Source organism: Cherax quadricarinatus, chromosome 23 (genome assembly GCF_038502225.1).
Source record: "Cherax quadricarinatus isolate ZL_2023a chromosome 23, ASM3850222v1, whole genome shotgun sequence".
NCBI classification, from domain to species: domain Eukaryota; kingdom Metazoa; phylum Arthropoda; class Malacostraca; order Decapoda; family Parastacidae; genus Cherax; species Cherax quadricarinatus.
The window spans coordinates 2524122-2543831 of NC_091314.1; the positions used below are offsets into that span (position 1 = coordinate 2524122).

At 46.4% G+C, this 19710-nt stretch overlaps 1 protein-coding gene across 1 annotated transcript; it reads left to right on the forward strand.

Moving 5' to 3' along the window:
- The first annotated feature begins 5683 nt into the window (after nucleotides 1–5683).
- LOC128685651 (vasopressin V1b receptor-like) lies at nucleotides 5684–19284 on the forward strand. Its single transcript, XM_053772193.2, has 2 exons — nucleotides 5684–7215; nucleotides 17847–19284. Exons 1-2 carry the CDS (start codon nucleotides 5922–5924, stop codon nucleotides 18116–18118), a joined length of 1566 nt encoding a protein of 521 aa, XP_053628168.1. The 5' UTR covers nucleotides 5684–5921; the 3' UTR covers nucleotides 18119–19284.
- The last annotated feature ends 426 nt before the right edge of the window (nucleotides 19285–19710 follow it).

Consider the following 19710-nt stretch of genomic DNA (forward strand, 5'->3'; position numbering starts at 1 on the left):
GGTGGTAGTGGTAGTGGTATTAGTGGTAGTGGTAGTAGTGGTAGTGGTAGTAGTGGTAGTGGTGGTGGTAGTGGTAGTGGTGGTGGTAGTGGTAGTGGTGGTGGTAGTGGTGGTGGAGTGGTAGCAACTCCAGTAAGCTGCTCGCTGCAGGTGACATATTGACTCTCGTGCGCCATTCTCATATTTTTTGTTTATATTTTGCAGGTGTTGAGGATGCGCCGCGGAGTGCCAGGATCAGTAGTGGCTGGGAGGGAGGGGAGAGAGCAACACAGGAACTACACTTGGGAAAGAAAGTAGGAGAAGAAGGTGGAGGAATATAATAATATATCTTTATTTACTACAAGTACATGTACAAGGTGTAAAGACCATAGCTGACATCAGTGATATACTTACTATATAGAAAGCCGCTTGATATGCTGAGCATTTCCCGCAAATTAGGTCAGTTTTTTCCCCAGGATGCGACCCACACCAGTCCACTAACACCCAGGTACCCATTTTACTGCTGGGTGAACATAGACAACCGGTGTAAGGAAACATGTCCGATGTTTTCAACCCTTTCGCCGGGAATTGAACCCGGACCCTCACCGTGTGAAGCGAGAGCTTTTGCCACCAGGTCACGGGGTGCGGGATGGGTAGAAGCAAGGATATAGAGGAAGGAAGGAGAGGTGAGAGAGTAAACAAAAGTGAGATATTGGTATCATCTCTAAGCTTATTACTGTTAGACACAAGTTGCTTAAGTAACTTCCCATAATTATAACATATACGAGTTAATACCTAAGAAAGCCACCTTCAGATCCATGAGACTTCTGATGAGTTATGCCAGCCTCACTGTCAACGCTCGAACTAGCTTTCTCAACCTTCAAATACGACTCTAATCTTGTGTAACACTATCAAGTTGATACATAAAACACATGTGCAACACATAGATATCCTAGTGCAGGCCAAACATTTCGGAGATCAGTACACAGGTGTTGCAGATGTGTCTAACTCATTGCCTCTGGTATGATGAAGATCTGTTGCAACCCCTGAATGGGTTACAATGATTATTATGTATATATGTAATGTATATTATCTTTTCATTTAATTTTATATTGCTTATATTTGCGATAATAGCTAAATCGTAAATGTATGCCTTTATATTATTATTTGACTGTTATATTGTTATTTAGCTTATGTTGTTAGGATGTGTATAAAATGTGCTCAGTTAGGCTTGATTGTCAAACTACTGTAATTATCGCTTGTCGCTCGTTATACTGCCGGCTCCTGAGCTGCAGTTGTCCACGTAGCTATCACGTGATCGAGGGGGGGGTGTCCTCACCTCGTGTGAAGTATTCAGTCTGCTAGAGACTCGCTTGCTGGTTGGACAGATTGTCTGTCTGACAGTCTGCTGGAGACTCGCTTGCTGGTTGGACAGATTGTCTGTCTCATTATTCTTGTTAGTTCTGTAGAACTTTGTTCACAGAACATTGTATAGACTTAGTGATTTTCGACGTTGTACTGAGGTTGTGTGTCACATTGACACTCTGAACATCTCAGGTCCCGAGCTATAGCGTCTGACCTAATTTTGTACTGGTTCCTGTGTATTGTCACAGTCACAGTTTTTCCTATGCTGAACGTAGATTCAGTTTTATGGGAGTTTTGTAACTTGTGGAGGATCTGCAGATGGTCCCTACTTAGTGTCGTTATATTATTTCCCAGTTCCTGATTCTGTGTCGCAGTCGCTTGATATTGCATTGCTATTGGGCTTAGCATTCTTTGTTGTTCAAGCAGACTGTTCGGGTTGCCAGTCGGTCAAGAAGTTAGTTTATTTGAGGACTTTGTCAGTCACTTGTTTAAGTCTAATTCGAGTCTTGAGACACAGCTAACTACTTAAGAGCACTTATACGCATACACACACTTGTACATATTTGTAATATCTTATTAAATGTTAATGTACCTGACGGTACTTAAGAATTATAAATGTGATATGTGCTTTCAGCACAATAATATTGAACTCGAGAGATTGATTTTATTTTGATTGCTGTAATTGATTTAATTTGATAATATACCTCTAGACAACTTACTACTTAATAAATTTATTAAATTTTAATTTCTCTAGTTAGTAGCCTACCAGTTGTAATCCTAAAGCACTATTGAACCATACTAAATTTTAATGGATAATTGGACAAAGATACTGACTACTTGTTACAAAATCCCGGACAGGCCCCCATTTGTTACAAAAAACGCGATTCTAAAAGCTTAGAGATCTCCAGTGAATACTAGAAAGGACTGCCCTTCTAGCATCCAGCCTGTTACTGGGTTTTCGTAACAAGTAGTCAGTATCTTTGTCCAATTATCCATTAAAATTTAGTATGGTTCAATAGTGCTTTAGGATTACAACTGGTAGGCTACTAGTTGTAATCCTAAAGCACTATTGAACCATACTAAATTTTAATGGATAATTGGACAAAGATACTGACTACTTGTTACAAAATCCCGGACAGGCCCCCATTTGTTCAGACTCGTTCAAAAGGTTGAAGCGCTTGCTATCCTCTGCTCCTGTGTTGAAGAGTCCTAATTTCAATCTTCCCTTCTTTTTAGATATAGATGCAAGTTGTTATGCAGTGGGTGCTGTGCTGCTCCAACAGTCAACATCCTCTGATATTCTCCATCCTATATGTTACTATTCATCTAAGCTTAAACGACACCAGAAAAATTATGCCACTATTGAGAAAGAGGCTCTAGCTCTTGTGGTGTCCTTGGAACATTTTGACGTGTATTTGGGCACTTCCCCATTTAAAATTAACGTTTTTTCTGACCACAATCCACTCACTTATATAAATACTATGAAAAGTAAAAATGCTAGGATCATGAGGTGGGCCCTCAGAATCCAACCTTATTCTATTAGTATAAAACACATAAGTGGTCATTGTAATGTAATTGCTGACGCTCTGTCTCGTCCTTAATAATTATCAGTTACATTAAATTAACGTAATTTTATGCCCAAATACCTTTTGTTACTTGCTATGTCAAATTCAGTAAAGTAACTTAATCCCTCCAGCCCATATTAACTATATATACTCATGTCATGTCTAATTATTATATTTATATATTCACAGTAATGTTGTGTGAGGAGGAAACAAGCTGAGTGTTGAGTGAGTAGTGTGGTGCGGGTGATGTACTGCGTGACACAACACTGTCCTGCCGCAGACCCCCCCCTTACTACACACCTTAAGCTGTTTCATACTCAGATGTTCATACTGCCTAGCATTCCACAACCACTACTTAAGAGTGGAATGCAGTCTCCTCTACTATGATCGAGCCTCAACGTGCCCTCCTTGTCAGCGCTATCCTGTCTCTACACTGATGTATATAACCACTAGTATGAAGATATACGATACTGTGTACTGCCCTAGTACCTAGGGGCATATCCTAGTGACGGACGCTGTGAAATTGTAGAGGTGCTTGGCACAAGAGACATTCATTAATATTTATTTTGATAATAATATTGATATGAGTAACCAGAAATAATGTGAAAGACATTCATGCAACTCCTAGTGCGACCCTCTGTCGTGTTGGGGGGGGGGGTGTTGCAACCCCTGAATGGGTTACAATGATTATTATGTATATATGTAATGTATATTATCTTTTCATTTAATTTTATATTGCTTATATTTGCGATAATAGCTAAATCGTAAATGTATGCCTTTATATTATTATTTGACTGTTATATTGTTATTTAGCTTATGTTGTTAGGATGTGTATAAAATGTGCTCAGTTAGGCTTGATTGTCAAACTACTGTAATTATCGCTTGTCGCTCGTTATACTGCCGGCTCCTGAGCTGCAGTTGTCCACGTAGCTATCACGTGATCGAGGGGGGGGTGTCCTCACCTCGTGTGAAGTATTCAGTCTGCTAGAGACTCGCTTGCTGGTTGGACAGATTGTCTGTCTGACAGTCTGCTGGAGACTCGCTTGCTGGTTGGACAGATTGTCTGTCTTATTATTCTTGTTAGTTCTGTAGAACTTTGTTCACAGAACATTGTATAGACTTAGTGATTTTCGACGTTGTACTGAGGTTGTGTGTCACATTGACACTCTGAACATCTCAGGTCCCGAGCTATAGCTTCTGACCTAATTTTGTACTGGTTCCTGTGTATTGTCACAGTCACAGTTTTTCCTATGCTGAACGTAGATTCAGTTTTATGGGAGTTTTGTAACTTGTGGAGGATCTGCAGATGGTCCCTACTTAGTGTCGTTATATTATTTCCCAGTTCCTGATTCTGTGTCGCAGTCGCTTGATATTGCATTGCTATTGGGCTTAGCATTCTTTGTTGTTCAAGCAGACTGTTCGGGTTGCCAGTCGGTCAAGAAGTTAGTTTATTTGAGGACTTTGTCAGTCACTTGTTTAAGTCTAATTCGAGTCTTGAGACACAGCTAACTACTTAAGAGCACTTATACGCATACACACACTTGTACATATTTGTAATATCTTATTAAATGTTAATGTACCTGACGGTACTTAAGAATTATAAATGTGATATGTGCTTTCAGCACAATAATATTGAACTCGAGAGATTGATTTTATTTTGATTGCTGTAATTGATTTAATTTGATAATATACCTCTAGACAACTTACTACTTAATAAATTTATTAAATTTTAATTTCTCTAGTTAGTAGCCTACCAGTTGTAATCCTAAAGCACTATTGAACCATACTAAATTTTAATGGATAATTGGACAAAGATACTGACTACTTGTTACGAAAACCCAGTAACAGGCTGGATGCTAGAAGGGCAGTCCTTTCTAGTATTCACTGGAGATCTCTAAGCTTTTAGAATCGCGTTTTTTGTAACAAGATCTGAACGTAATATTTGCTCTCTACGATGGCTAGGCGCGCCTTCCCAAGCTGGGCTGCCTCTACCTGGCCTGTGGAAACCATACCATGGGCGGGATTTGAACCCGCGGTCAGAGAGTCTGAAAACTCCAGACCGTCGCGTTAGCCACTGGACCAGCTAGCTTCAATAAGATTCGTCCAACTAGGTGTATTTCTATACCATAGGAAGGTTAGCATAGGCACCACTGTGTCCACAAATTGCAGTGACGAACTCTAGCTCAAGTCCCCTAAAAGCCGTCGGGTTCAAATCCCGCCCGTGGTATGGTTTGTTTGCAATCGTGTCATTACGATTTCGTGAGTCATGTTGGCCTGTGGAAGCTTAGTGGACGGTGCTCAGGCGACTACTGTCTCCCTAGCACAGTCTATGCTTGAAGGGATCATTGTAAAGTGTGTGGATATAGCATCGGACTCTATCTACTCATCCTTTTCCCCTGGGGACCATATGACCCCTATGGATTTAGCGTTTCTCCTATGAATGAAAACGCAAAATTTTCTGTCTTTAAGAATAGTGACTAATAAGACGAACGATACAAGTGTTAAGACGCAAGGAATCACTTAACGTATATAGCAAAGGGACGTCTAACAACCCTGGCGTGTTACTGTTGATGCTGGAAATGGAGTCCTCTACAGTGGTACCCAGGGTCGGCTACGCTACTGTTTATTTTTGAATGATTTTATTAATCATTATTGTATTTAGAGGCAGAGCTCGTGTGGTGGCAGTCTAGTTTTGCAAGCACTGCTCCTCACAGGGTGCTGGATGCTGCATGTGAAAGGAAAGCCCAACTTTTCCTAAGGTTTAAATAAGGAGAGCACTTCTTCATTCGCCAGAGCTCAAACACTGCATGACTTAGAGGGTTTTCGCATTGTTGACAAACAGAATACAATAATTCTGCAATAATTTTCACTTGGGGAAAACCAAATGCTTCGTGAAACCCTGAAAACTTCTAATTCTTTATTCTTACTTTCAGAAGCGTCGTGTGAGCTGTTGTGAGCGTAATAACTCATGGTTCGTCAGTACTGTAGATACAGAGAAGCTGGTACTTGGTGATGATGACGTGGTCTAGCTCTAGTGCTGACGACCTCGCCACTTCCTGGTCTCAGCCTACCAAGTGGCTCGACGACAATATTAGTGCAGCAAACGACTGGCTGGTGAACGCAAAGAGACCCTGGCGGGAGGTGGTCACAGAGGAGCTGGGGGTTCTGGTAACTAATAGCACCTTTGACCTGGCCAGAGAGAGCTTGAGTCAGGTCACAGAAAGTGTCAACGTGCTTGTGCTAACCTCTAATATCACTTCCGAGGGCGAGGGAGCTTCTAGCAATCTAAGAGATGAAGCCCTAGTAGTGTGGGAGATCGTAACGCTTCTGGCCATCTTCTTGTTAACAGTTTTAGGTAACGTGGTCGTGCTTTTCATGCTGCTGGTCCGCCATAAGAAGCTGACCCGCATGTGTTACTTCATACTCAGTCTCTGTTTGTCTGATCTCATCACTGCCTTCTTCAACGTTCTGCCACAGATGGTGTGGGAGGTGACCTACAGGTTCCGTGGAGGAGGCTTCTTGTGTAAGGTGGTTAAGTTCGGACAGCTTCTCGGCCCTTACCTCAACTCCTACCTGCTCGTGATGACAGCTCTTGACCGGTACCAAGTGATTTGCTACCCGCTCTCCAACTGTGCATGGACGCCGCGCAGGTCAAAGAACATGATCTGCCTGGCGTGGGTGCTGGCTCTAGGTTCCTGCATTCCCCAGCTCTTTGTGTTTAGCTATCAGGATTTGGGCAACGGCTCGTGGGACTGCTGGGCTTCCTTCATCCCTCCCTGGGGCCCTAGAGCCTACGTCACTTGGTACGCTCTCTCCGTGTTCATAGTGCCTCTAATTTTCCTTATATTTGCCTACTCGTGCATCTGCCGGACGCTGTACGTCAACTTCAAGCACAAGCAGATGGATGATCACACCCAGCGGTGGAGAGATACACGGCGGCCCAGGCTTCTGGTCCGCTTGCGACCTCAGAGACACCGAACAGAGGGCGAGGTATCTACCTGCATCCACGACACGCCGCTTCAAGAGAACATCGTGCCACTCCTCGACGCTCCGATGACTCTGTCGACGCCCATGGTGGCAGACCACAAACCCACCATGACCAGGACGAACGAGCAGACCTTAAGACCATTCCGGGGGGCCAACCCTCGTTCACACTCCATCAGAAGCATCAGCCGGGCCAAGATCAAGACAGTGAAGCTCACCATTACTGTCATCTTCTGTTATGTCAGCTGTTCTGCTCCCTTCATCTCCGTGCAGCTGTGGCATGTCTGGGACCCCAACGCTTCCTCTAACCCTTTCTATAACGGTGAGTCGTAAACACACTTTCACAACTTGTGGAGTCGATCCTCAGGTCCTGGGTGTTGAACCCTTCCTTATTTGTACTCATTCGGGGTTACAGGGGTCTAATCTCAGCTCCTGGCCCTGCCTCTTGCTGTTTGCCGGATTTACTCCTTTCTGGCCCTGTGGGCCCTGTCATACCTATTCGCAAAACTATGGAGCCTACATCCACTCCGTCCTTAAGATCATTCCACTACCTGACTATCCTGAGACTAAAGAACTACTTCTTGACATCCTCGATCAGTCTATCCCTGTCCACCCTGCTGAGTCCATCGAGTATTTTGTATGATGTTATCATGTCTCCCTTGGTACGTCAGTCCTCTGACGACGTCAAGTTAGTTCCCTCTGCCTCTCAGATCATTACACTCATTACCAGCTACTATTGCAAGTTTCTCTGGTTCTGATAATTTATCAGGTGTAGGTTCATACTGTGTGTTATATGGTGATATTGTGTGTTATGTGGTGGTACTGTGTGTTATGTGGTGTTGTGTGTTATATGGTGGTATTGTGTGTTATGTGGTGTTGTGTGTTATATGGTGGTATTGTGTGTTATGTGGTGTTATTGTGTGTTATGTGGTGTTATTGTGTGTTATGTGGTGGTATTGTGTGTTATGTGGTGTTATTGTGTGTTATGTGGTGTTATTGTGTGTTATGTGGTGTTATTGTGTGTTATGTGGTGTTATTGTGTGTTATGTGGTGTTGTGTGTTATGTGGTGGTATTGTGTGTTATATGGTGGTATTGTGTGGTTACCTGGAGGTCACCTGGAGGTCATTCCGGGGATCAACGCCCCCGCGGCCCGGTCCACGACCAGGCCTCCCGATGGATCAGGGCCTGATCAACTAGGCTGTTACTGCTGGCCGCACGCAGTCCGACGTACGAGCCACAGCCCGGCTGATCCGGCACCGACTTTAGGTATCTGTCCAGCTCTCTCTTGAAGGCAGCCAGGGGTTTATTGGCAATTCCCCTAATGCTTGATGGGAGGCTGTTGAACAGTTTTGGGCCCCGGACACTTATGGTGTTTTCTCTTAGTGTACCAATGGCGCCCCTACTTTTTATTGGCGGCATTTTGCATCGCCTGCCCAGTCTTTTACTTTCGTAGGGAGTGATTTCTGTGTGCAGATTTGGGACCATTCCTTCCAAGATTTTCCAAGTGTAGATTATGATATATCTCTCCCTCCTGCGTTCCAACGAGTACAAGTCAAGTGCTTCCAAGCGTTCCCAGTAGTTAAGGTGTTTGACAGAACTTATACGTGCAGTAAAGGATCTGCGATTTCACCTGCTTTGTATGGAGATGTTAATGTACAGCAGTATTCCAGCCTAGAGAGAACAAGTGATTTGAAAAGGATCATCATGGGCTTGGCATCTCTCGTTTTGAAAGTTCTCATTATCCATCCTATCATTTTCTTTGCACGTGCGATCGTGGCACTGTTGTGATCCTTGAAAGTGAGATCCTCAGACATTACTACTCCCAGGTCCCTTACATTATTTTTCCGCTCTATTGTATGGCCGGAGTCAGTAGTATACTCTGTTCTAGTTATTATCTCTTCCAGTTTTCCATACCGGAGTAGTTGGAATTTGTCCTCATTGAACATCATATTGTTTACCGTTGCCCACTGGAAAACTTTGTTTATATCTTCTTGGAGGTTAACCGCGTCCTCAGCAGATGACAGCCTCATGCAGATCCTAGTATCATCCGCAAAGGATGATACGGTGCTGTGGTGTATATCTCTGTTTATGTCTGATATGAGGATAAGGAATAAGATGGGGGCGAGTACTGTGCCTTGTGGAACAGAGCTCTTCACTATGGCAGCCTCCGATTTAACTCTGTTGACCACTACTCTTTGTGTTCGATTTGTTAGGAAGTTGAAGATCCATCTCCCCACTTTCCCAGTTATTCCTTTAGCACGTATTTTATGGGCTATTACGCCATGATCGCATTTGTCAAATGCTTTTGCAAAGTCTGTGTATATTACATCTGCATTCTGATTTTCTTCCAGTGCATCCAAGGCCATGTCATAGTGATCCAGTAGTTGTGAGAGGCAGGAGCGACCTGCCCTGAACCCATGTTGCCCTGGATTGTGCAGATTTTGGGAATCCAGGTGATTTGCAATCCTGCTTCTTAGCACTCTTTCAAAGATTTTTATGATGTGGGATGTCAGAGCTATTGGTCTATAGTTCTTAGCTAATGCTTTGCTGCCACCTTTATGGAGTGGGGCTATATCCGTTGTTTTAAGTGACTGTGGAATTTCACCCATGTCCAAGCTCCTCCTCCATAGTGTACTTAGGGCACGCGAGAGGGGTTTCTTGCAGTTCTTAATGAAAACAGAGTTCCACGAGTCTGGGCCCGGGGCTGAGTGCATAGGCATGTTGTCAATGGCTTTTTCGAAATCTATCGGAGTTAGGGTAATGTCGGAAATCTGGCATACATTTATGGAGTTTTGAGGCTCATTCATGAAGAAATCATTTGGGTCGTCGATCCTCAGACCGATTAGTGGTTCACTAAACACAGAGTCGTACTGGGATTTCAATATTTCACTCATTTCCTTGTTGTCGTCTGTGTAAGTCCCATCCTGTCTGAGTAAGGGCCCGATACTAGATGTGGTATTTGCCTTGTTTTTGGCATATGAAAAGAAATATTTTGAATTTCTTTCAATTTCACTAATAGCTTTAAGCTCCTCCTGCCTCTCCTGGTTCCTGTAAGAGTCATTTAGCTTAAGTTCGATAGTTTCCACTTCCCTGGTCAGCGCCTCCCTTCGTGTATCAGATATTCTAGCACTCCTGAGGAGCTCAGTGACTCTTCGTCGTCTTCTGTAGAGGGAGCGTCTTTTTCTCTCCAGTTTACTCCTGCTCTTCTTCTTTCTTAGGGGAATATGCCTAGAACATGCTTCGGCTACCAGGCAGTTGATCCTTTCAAGGCACTGGTTTGGGTCCATGTCATTTAAGACATCTTCCCAACATGTTTCGTTTAGGACATGGTTTACCTGGTCCCAGTTGATGTTCTTGTTGAAATTGTATTTTGTGAAGACACCTTCACAGGTACATGCATTCTGTTGTTCAGGACCCCTATGCATGTACGTCTGGACTTCGATTAGATTGTGATAGGAATTAGTTGTTTTTGATATTCTTATGTCTCTTATCAGGTCCTCATTATTTGTGAAGATAAGGTCAAGTGTGTTTTCTAGTCTTGTTGGCTCCACTATCTGCTGGCTTAAGGTGTGTTTTTCGCAGAGACTTAGTAGCTCATGTGTGTGTGACCTTTCATCTGCGCTACCTCCGGGGATTGTTTCAGCTATAACATTATTTGCTACATTCTTCCATTTTGTATGCCTTAGGTTGAAATCACCAAGCAGTAAGATGTTTGGGGATGGAGCTGGAAGGTTTTCCAAACAGTAATCAATTTTCAGTAGCTATTCCTTGAACTGTTGGGAGGTTGCATCTGGTGGCTTGTATACAACCACAATGACTAGGTTTTGGTTCTCGATCTTTATTGATAGAACTTCAACTACCTCATTTGTGTTATTGTGTGTTATGTGGTGTTATTGTGTGTTATGTGGTGTTATTGTGTGTTATGTGGTGTTGTGTGTTATGTGGTGTTATTGTGTGTTATGTGGTGTTATTGTGTGTTATGTGGTGTTGTGTGTTATGTGGTGTTATTGTGTGTTATGTGGTGTTATTGTGTGTTATGTGGTGTTGTGTGTTATGTGGTGTTATTGTGTGTTATGTGGTGTTATTGTGTGTTATGTGGTGGTATTGTGTGTTATGTGGTGGTATTGTGTGTTATGTGGTGTTATTGTGTGTTATGTGGTGTTATTGTGTGTTATGTGGTGTTATTGTGTGTTATGTGGTGGTATTGTGTGTTATGTGGTGGTATTGTGTGTTATGTGGTGTTATTGTGTGTTATGTGGTGTTATTGTGTGTTATGTGGTGTTATTGTGTGTTATGTGGTGTTATTGTGTGTTATGTGGTGTTATTGTGTGTTATGTAGTGGTACTGTGTGTTATGTGGTGTTATTGTGTGTTATATGGTGGTATTGTGTGTTATGTGGTGTTATTGTGTGTTATGTGGTGGTATTGTTTTATGTGGTGTTATTGTGTGTTATGTGGTGGTATTGTTTTATGTGGTGTTGTGTGTTATGTGGTGTCATTATGTGTTATGTGTTGTTATTGTGTGTTATGTGGTGGTATTGTGTGTTATGTGGTGGTATTGTGTGTTATGTGGTTTTGTGTGTTATGTGGTGGTATTGTGTGCTATGTGGTGGTATTGTGTGTTATGTGGTGGTATTGTGTGCTATGTGGTGGTATTGTGTGTTATGTGGTGGTATTGTGTGTTATGTGGTGGTATTGTGTGTTATGTGGTGGTATTGTGTGTTATGTGGTGGTATTGTGTGTTATGTGGTGGTATTGTGTATTATGTGGTGGTATTGTGTGTTATGTGGTGGTATTGTGTGTTATGTGGTGTTATTGTGTGTTATGTGGTGGTATTGTGTGTTATGTGGTGGCATTGTGTGTTATGTGGTGGTATTGTGTGTTATGTGGTGGTATTGTGTGTTATGTGGTGTTATTGTGTGTTATGTGGTGGTATTGTGTATTATGTGGTGGTATTGTGTGTTATGTGGTGGTATTGTGTGTTATGTGGTGATATTGTGTGTTATGTGGCAGACGATGCAACATCCCCCCCAATGAAAAGCAGGAGTGTCACTAGCACGTTAAGAGACCATACAATAAGTGTCAGGGGCCCGAGACTGTTCAACTGCCTCCCAGCATACATAAGGGGGATTACCAACAGACCCCTGGCACTCTTTAAGCTGGCACTGGACAAGCACCTAAAGTCGGTTCCTGACCAGCCGGGCTGTGGCTCGTACGTTGGTTTGCGTGCAGCCAACAGTAACAGCCTGGTTGATCAGGCTCTGATCCACCAGGAGGCCTGGTCACAGACCGGGCCGCGGGGGCGTTGATCCCCGGAACTCTCTCCAGGTAAACTCCAGGTATGTGGTGGTATTGTGTGTTATGTGGTGGTATTGTGTGTTATGTGGTGGCATTGTGTGTTATGTGGTGGTATTGTGTGTAATGTGGTGGTATTGTGTGTTATGTGGTGGTATTGTGTGTTATGTGGTGGTATTGTGTGTTATGTGGTGGCATTGTGTGTTATGTGGTGGTATTGTGTGTTATGTGGTGGTATTGTGTGTTATGTGGTGGTATTGTGTGTTATGTGGCGGTATTGTGTGTTATGTGGTGGTATTGTGTGTTATGTGGTGGTATTGTGTGTTATGTGGTGGTATTGTGTTATGTGGTGGTATTGTGTGTTATGTGGTGGTATTGTGTGTTATGTGGTGGTATTGTGTGTTATGTGGCGGTATTGTGTGTTATGTGGTGGTATTGTGTGTTATGTGGTGGTATTGTGTGTTATGTGGCGGTATTGTTATGTGGTGGTATTGTGTGTTATGTGGTGGTATTGTGTGTTATGTGGCGGTATTGTGTTATGTGGTGGTATTGTGTGTTATGTGGTGGTATTGTGTTATGTGGTGGTATTGTGTGTTATGTGGTGGTATTGTGTGTTATGTGGCGGTATTGTGTGTTATGTGGCGGTATTGTGTTATGTGGTAGTATTGTGTGTTATGTGGTGGCATTGTGTGTTATGTGGTGGTATTGTGTGTTATGTGGTGGTATTGTGTGTTATGTGGTGGTATTGTGTGTTATGTGGTGGTATTGTGTGTTATGTGGTGGTATGTGGTGGTATTGTGTTATGTGGTGGTATTGTGTGTTATGTGGTGGCATTGTTCCCAGCCAACTCACACTCACCTCTCCCACACTCACCTCTCCCACACTTACCTCTCCCACACTCACCTCTCCCACACTCACCTCTCCCACACTCACCTCTCCCACACTCACCTCTCCCTCACCTCTCCCTCACTCACCTCTCTCTCCCTCACCTCTCCCTCACTCACCTCTCCCTCACTCACCTCTCCCACACTCACCTCTCCCACACTCACCTCTCCCACACTCACCTCTCCCACACTCACCTCTCCCTCACTCCTCCCACACCTCTCCCTCACTCCTCGCACGCTCACCTCTACCACACTCGCCTCTCCCTCACTCACCTCTCCCTCACTCACCTCTCCCTCACTCCCCTCTCTCACACTCACCTCTCCCTCACTCACCTCTCCCACACTCACCTCTCCCTCACTCACCTCGCACTCACCTCTCCCACACTCACTTCTCTCGCACTCACCTCTCCCACACTCACTTCTCTCACACTCACCTCTCCCTCACTTCTCCCATACTCACCTCTCCCACACTCACCTCTCCCACACTCACCTCTCCCACACTCACCTCTCCCACACCCACCTCTCCCACACTCACCTCTCCCTCACCTCTCCCACACTCACCTCTCCCACACTCACCTCTCCCACACTCACCTCTCCCACACTCACCTCTCCCACACTCACCTCTCCCACACTCACTTCTCCCACACTCACTTCTCCCACACTCACCTCTCCCTCACTCCTCGCACACTCACCTCTACCACACTCACCTCTCCCTCACTCACCTCTCCCTCACTCACCTCTCCCTCACTCACCTCTCTCACACTCACCTCTCCCTCACTCACCTCTCCCACACTCACCTCTCCCACACTCACCTCTCCCTCACTCACCTCGCACTCACCTCTCCCACACTCACTTCTCTCGCACTCACCTCTCCCACACTCACTTCTCTCACACTCACCTCTCCCTCACTCACTTCTCCCATACTCACCTCTCCCATACTCACCTCTCCCACACTCATGTCTCCCACACTCACCTCTCCCACACTCACCTCTCCCACACTCACTCCTCTCGCACTCACCTCTCCCACACTCACTTCTCTCGCACTCTCCTCTCCCACACTCACTTCTCTCACACTCGCCTCTCCCTCACTCACTCCTCCCACACTCACCTCTCCCACACTCACCTCTCCCTCACTCATCTCGCACTCACCTCTCCCACTCACTTCTCACACACTCACCTCTCCCACACTCACTTCTCTCACACTCACCTCTCCCACACTCACTCCTCTCACACTCACCTCTCCCACACTCACCTCTCCCATACTCACCTCTCCCACACTCACTTCTCTCGCACTCTCCTCTCCCACACTCACTTCTCTCACACTCGCCTCTCCCTCACTCACTCCTCCCACACTCACCTCTCCCACACTCACTCCTCTCACACTCACCTCTCCCACACACCTCTCCCACACTCACCTCTCCCACACTCACTCCTCTCACACTCACTCCTCTCACACTCACCTCTCCCACACTCACCTCTCCCTCACTCACCTCTCCCACACTCACCTCTCCCACACTCACCTCTCCCACACTCACCTCTCCCACACTCACCTCTCCCACACTCACCTCTCCCTCAAGTTCCACTTCATTTTCAACTCTCACTCAATCTCTCCACCTTTTCACCTCTTCACTAAACAGTCAATCAACTTTCTCAACTTACTCCTTTTTTCCCCAACTTAATCAATTTTTTCCCCTAACTTCCCCTCGGCTTCATTACAAAATTTCCTTGTGGTCAAAACACGTCTGGGGAAAATTTCCCTTCACGCGGCAGAACTTCCCTGCCAATTGCTGAAGGTTCCCTAAAATTTGGTTTTGACAAGAGGGGTGACTGACGAGGATGCTGGGGGGAAGGGGGGACGCTGGGGGGAGAGGAGGACGCTGGGGGGAGAGGGGGGACGCTGGGGGGAGAGGAGGACGGTGTGGCGAAAGGGGGACGCTGGGGGGAGGGGGACGCTGGGGAGAGGGGGACGCTGGGGGGAAGGGGGACGCTGGGGGGGAGAGGGACGCTGGGGAGAGGGGGGACGCTGGGGAGAGGGGGGGGACACTGGGGGGAGGGGGACGCAGGGGGGGAGGGGGGGACGCTGGGGGGAGGGGGACGCTGGGGAGAGGGGGACGCTGGGGGGAGGGGGACGCTGGGGGGAGGGGGGAGGAGGGACGCTGGGGGGGAGAGGGGGGACGCTGGGGAGAGGGGGACGCTGGGGAGAGGTGGACGCTGGGGGGAAAGGGGGACGCTGGGGGGAGAGGGACGCTGGGGAGAGGGGGACGCTGGGGGGAGGGGGACGCTGGGGAGAGGGGGACGCTGGGGGGAAAGGGGGACGCTGGGGGGAGAGGGACGCTGGGGAGAGGGGGGACGCTGGGGAGAGGGGGGACGCTGGGGGGAGGGGGACGCAGGGGGGAGGGGGGGGACGCTGGGGGGAGGGGGACGCTGGGGAGAGGGGGACGCTGGGGGGACGCTGGGGGAGACGCTGGGGGGGGACGCTGGGGGGGAGGGGGATGCTGGGGGGAGGGGGACGCTGGGGGGAGGGGAAAAAGGGATATTTTTACTGCATAATTTGTAAATGATTTATGGTGATAGTTTTAGTGGGAATTTGGTTTGCGTAGATGGTGGTAGATAGTTGTGGAAGATGGTGGTAGGTGGTTGTGGTAGATGATGGTATGTGGTGGTAGGTGGTGGGAAGTAGTTGTTGTAGGTAGTGGTAGGTGTTTGTGGTAGATGGTGGTAAATGATTTTGGTAGGTGTTTGTGGTAGGTGGTAGATGGTTGTGGACAATGCTGGTAGGTGGTTGTGGTAGGTGGTGGTATGTGGTGGTAGGTGGTTGTGGTAGATGGTGGGAGGAGGTTGTGGTAGATGGTGGTAGGTGGTTGTGGTAGGTGGTAGGTGGTTGTGGTAGATGATGGGAGGTGGTTGTGGTAGATGGTGGTAAATGATTGTGATAGATGGTGGTAGGTGTTTGTGGTAGGTGGTAGATGGTTGTGGGCAATGCTGGTAGGTGGTTGTGGTAGGTGGTGGTAGGTGGTTGTGGTAAGTGGCGGTAGGTAGTGGTAGATGGCTGTGGAAGATGGTGGTAGGTGATTGTGGTAGGTGGTGGTAGACGGTTGTGGTAGGTGGTGGTAGACGGTTGTGGTAGGTGGTGGTAGGTGGTTGTGGTAGGTGGTGGTAGGTGGTTGTGGTAGGTGGTGGTAGGTGGTTGTGGTAGGTGGTGGTAAGTGGTTGTGGTAGGTGGTGGTAAGTGGTTGTGGTAGGTGGTGGTAAGTGGTTGTGGAAGATGGTGGTAGGTTGTTGTGGAAGATGGTGGTAGGTTGTTGTGGAAGATGGTGGTAGGTTGTTGTGGTAGATGGTGGTAGGTGGTTGTGGAAGATGGTGGTAGGTGGTTGTGGAAGATGGTGGTAGGTGGTTGTGGAAGATGGTGGTAGGTGGTTGTGGTAGGTGGTGGTAGACGGTTGTGATAGGTGGTGGTAAGTGGTTGTGGCAGATGGTGGTAGGTGGTTGTGGTAAATGGTGGTAGGTGGTGGTAGATGGTTGTGGAAGATGGTGGTAGGTGGTGGTAGATGGTTGTGGAAGATGGTGGTAGGTGGTGGTAGATGGTTGTGGAAGATGGTGGTAGGTGGTTGTGGTAGGTGGTGGTAGATGGTTGTGGAAGATGGCGGTAGGTAGTGGTAGATGGCTGTGGAAGATGGTGGTAGGTGATTGTGGTAGACGGTTGTGGTAGGTGGTGGTAGGTGGTTGTGGTAGGTGGTGGTAGGTGGTTGTAGTAGGTGGTTGTGGTAGATGGCGGTAGATGGTGGTGGTAGTGACTGTGGTGGTGGCAGTGGTAATAGTAGTAGTAGTAGTAGTAGTAGTAGTTAGTAGTAGTAGTAGTAGTAGTAGTAGTAGTAATAGTCGTGTGTGTGAGGCAGACCTACCTAGCATAGGCCAGCAGGAAAATAAGACAATACGTGTATTTAAACGTTTTATTGTGAACACGTTTCGTCCTTCAGGGACGATGGGCGAAACGTCCTCACACTCGCCTTGTGTATCTAATTCACACTTCATCCACCCACTATTTTTGGTAACATGGGTCAGTAGGCCTTCTGCAGTGTTCCTCCTTCCTGGAAAATCTCCTCCGGGTTTGGAAAGATTTTGGGAGATACAAGGAGCCAGTTTTGGGGAGATAGTGGAGGAGATGGTGGTAGTTGCTCGGTGACGTGTATGTTGTGATGGTGGTAATTGTGGTTGTGAGTGGAGTTGTGGTTGTGGTAGTAGTAGTGGTGCATGTAGTAGTATTGGATGGTGGTAACGAGAGACAGTAGTAGAGGGGGTGGTGGTGGTGAAGATGGTGGTAGTGATGGTAGTAGTAGTAGTGGTAGTGGTAGTAGCACTAGAGGTGGTGGTTGTGGTAGTGCTGGCTCAGGGTATTCAGAACGTTGATTTTTTAACGTGGAAGTTGGTTTCTGGAGTCTTTAGTACCAACTCCGTTGTATTATACAACCGGCTATATTATGCAGCTGGTTGTATTATGCAACTGGCTGTACCGTTAACTTACTGTCTTATCCTATTTGTTAGTGTGTAAGGTTTCAACTGCATGTTGTATTCGCCTATTTTTTATGGGTGTTGGGGTCAAGTCTCAGCTCCTGGCCCTGCCTGTCCACTCACAAACGCTCACATTTTGTCCGTGGCCATAATTCCTATCATTCCCACTCCAGCTATGTATTAAACCTGTTTCCATTATTTTCTCATATAGATGGCTGCCCTTCCTCATCCTCTCCTCAGACTGAAGAAGTATTGTCTCCTGCAGGTGCAGCCTTCACTATCCTGACGCTGCTGTCATCGCTGAACAGCGTGGTCAACCCCTGGATCTTCTTGGCTTTTAACGAGAACATGACACAGCTGTTGCGGAGCCTCTGTACTTGCCGCTTTAATTTCCGCCTCGACCCCAGGCGCTCGCAGACCTTCCGTAGCTCCGACAGCAACAAGAACTTCCGACTGGCGGTGTTCACCACAGCGGAGGGCTCCACAGGTCACCGTACCTCCATCACCCACAGCCACTACCACAGTACCACTGGCTGATGGTGCACCAGTGTTCTACCCGCTACCAGAGCACCACTGGCTGATGGCGCACCAGTGCACCACCCACTACCACACCACCACTGGTTAATGGTGCCTACCTAGCACCATTGTACCACCTGACTCCTACTTCGCCAGTCATCGTAAATTCTTCCCAGTTATTCTCTGCCTCTCGTTTTTAATATCCCAAAAGTGTCTGTTGTGTGTACGTGTGGGAGGGAGAGAAAAAAAAAGGGATACAGAAAGTATGCAGCAGAGGAATACAGAAACTAAGTGCAGGACAGTCCGTGTGTGTGTAATCTCGTGTTGTGGGACCCGTGATGCTGGTTTCATTCCAGTTCCCATGCTGTTTACGGCCAAGTGAACCCACGGGGAGCACAGTATAAACTTACTATGCATTATGTGAAGAGCTAAACTCGTGTGAATGACTTAGCACAAGGACTGATGCAGGCTTCACCCTCCGTATGGAAAAAAAAGTCGTTAGACGGAGGCTCTGCTTGCTCGTACTCATTAAACCTTGATATTGCCTGGGAATCCTCTCTCTGTCTGGACGAGACTAAATTTGATTCTTAGATAACATGTGACTGGGTATAAGCTGTTTATATTGAACCCCTGACTGCTCACTTGCAGTCACTCAGCCTGGTAGTGTAGTGACGATGGAAGAGCAGGTTCAGGAGAGAGAATACGTTGGGAGATTAATCAAGACATGGTGGCTGGAAGGAGTGAGGGATGTGAACCTACATGACGGGGGCTTGAGGGGGAAGAGTCCCTGGCACAGTGCCTGGCACAGTGCCTGGCACAGTCCTTGGCACAGTCCCTGGCACAGTGCCTAGCACACACTGTCCCTCGCTCCTTTCTCACTGCTGCCTCCTGATACAAGGTCCCACCTCATACATATATACACATCTGGAGTGTGTGGGAAGGTCTCTAACATTGGGCGAATTGTATAACATGTGATACTGGTTTGTAAATCTTGTAAAATTAAACTTGTTGTAAAATTTGTAGTGCTGGAGGGATTTTAAACACTAATAATACAAGCCACGGACCGGGTGGGACTTAAACCCATGACAAGCCCTAAAACTCACGGGCCAGTACGTTAACCGCTGGGTCAGCTGGCTCTGATAAGATGCATCCAATCTGGTATATTTCTATGCACTCGCCATGGTTTAAACCCCCACCGTTCCGTGATTTTTTTTCCAATCGTGATATTACGATTTAGTGAGTCAATATATGAAAATACATAGTGACCTGTGGACAATGAACCGCTGTAACGTTGAAGAATATTGTTGAATAAATTGTCTTTTAAACTCAGTATTTTTTTCAGAGCCAAGTCTGTTGACTTTTTTTTTTAAAGAATTATAATTGAGGGGCACTGCAGTAGAGCGACTGGCCAGTGCCAGAGGCCAGTGCCAGGTATGTCCTTTTCAGATTACTAGGCAGATTGTTCCACGCATCCATAACCAGTGCACAACCAGTTCTTTAATTATGCCCTTTCTAAACCCGAATTAATCCAGTATAAATCCATTGTTCCCACTTATTTTCTGATTAGATATTTTGAGCAACGTATTTATAATTTCTCTCGATACTTTACTAAC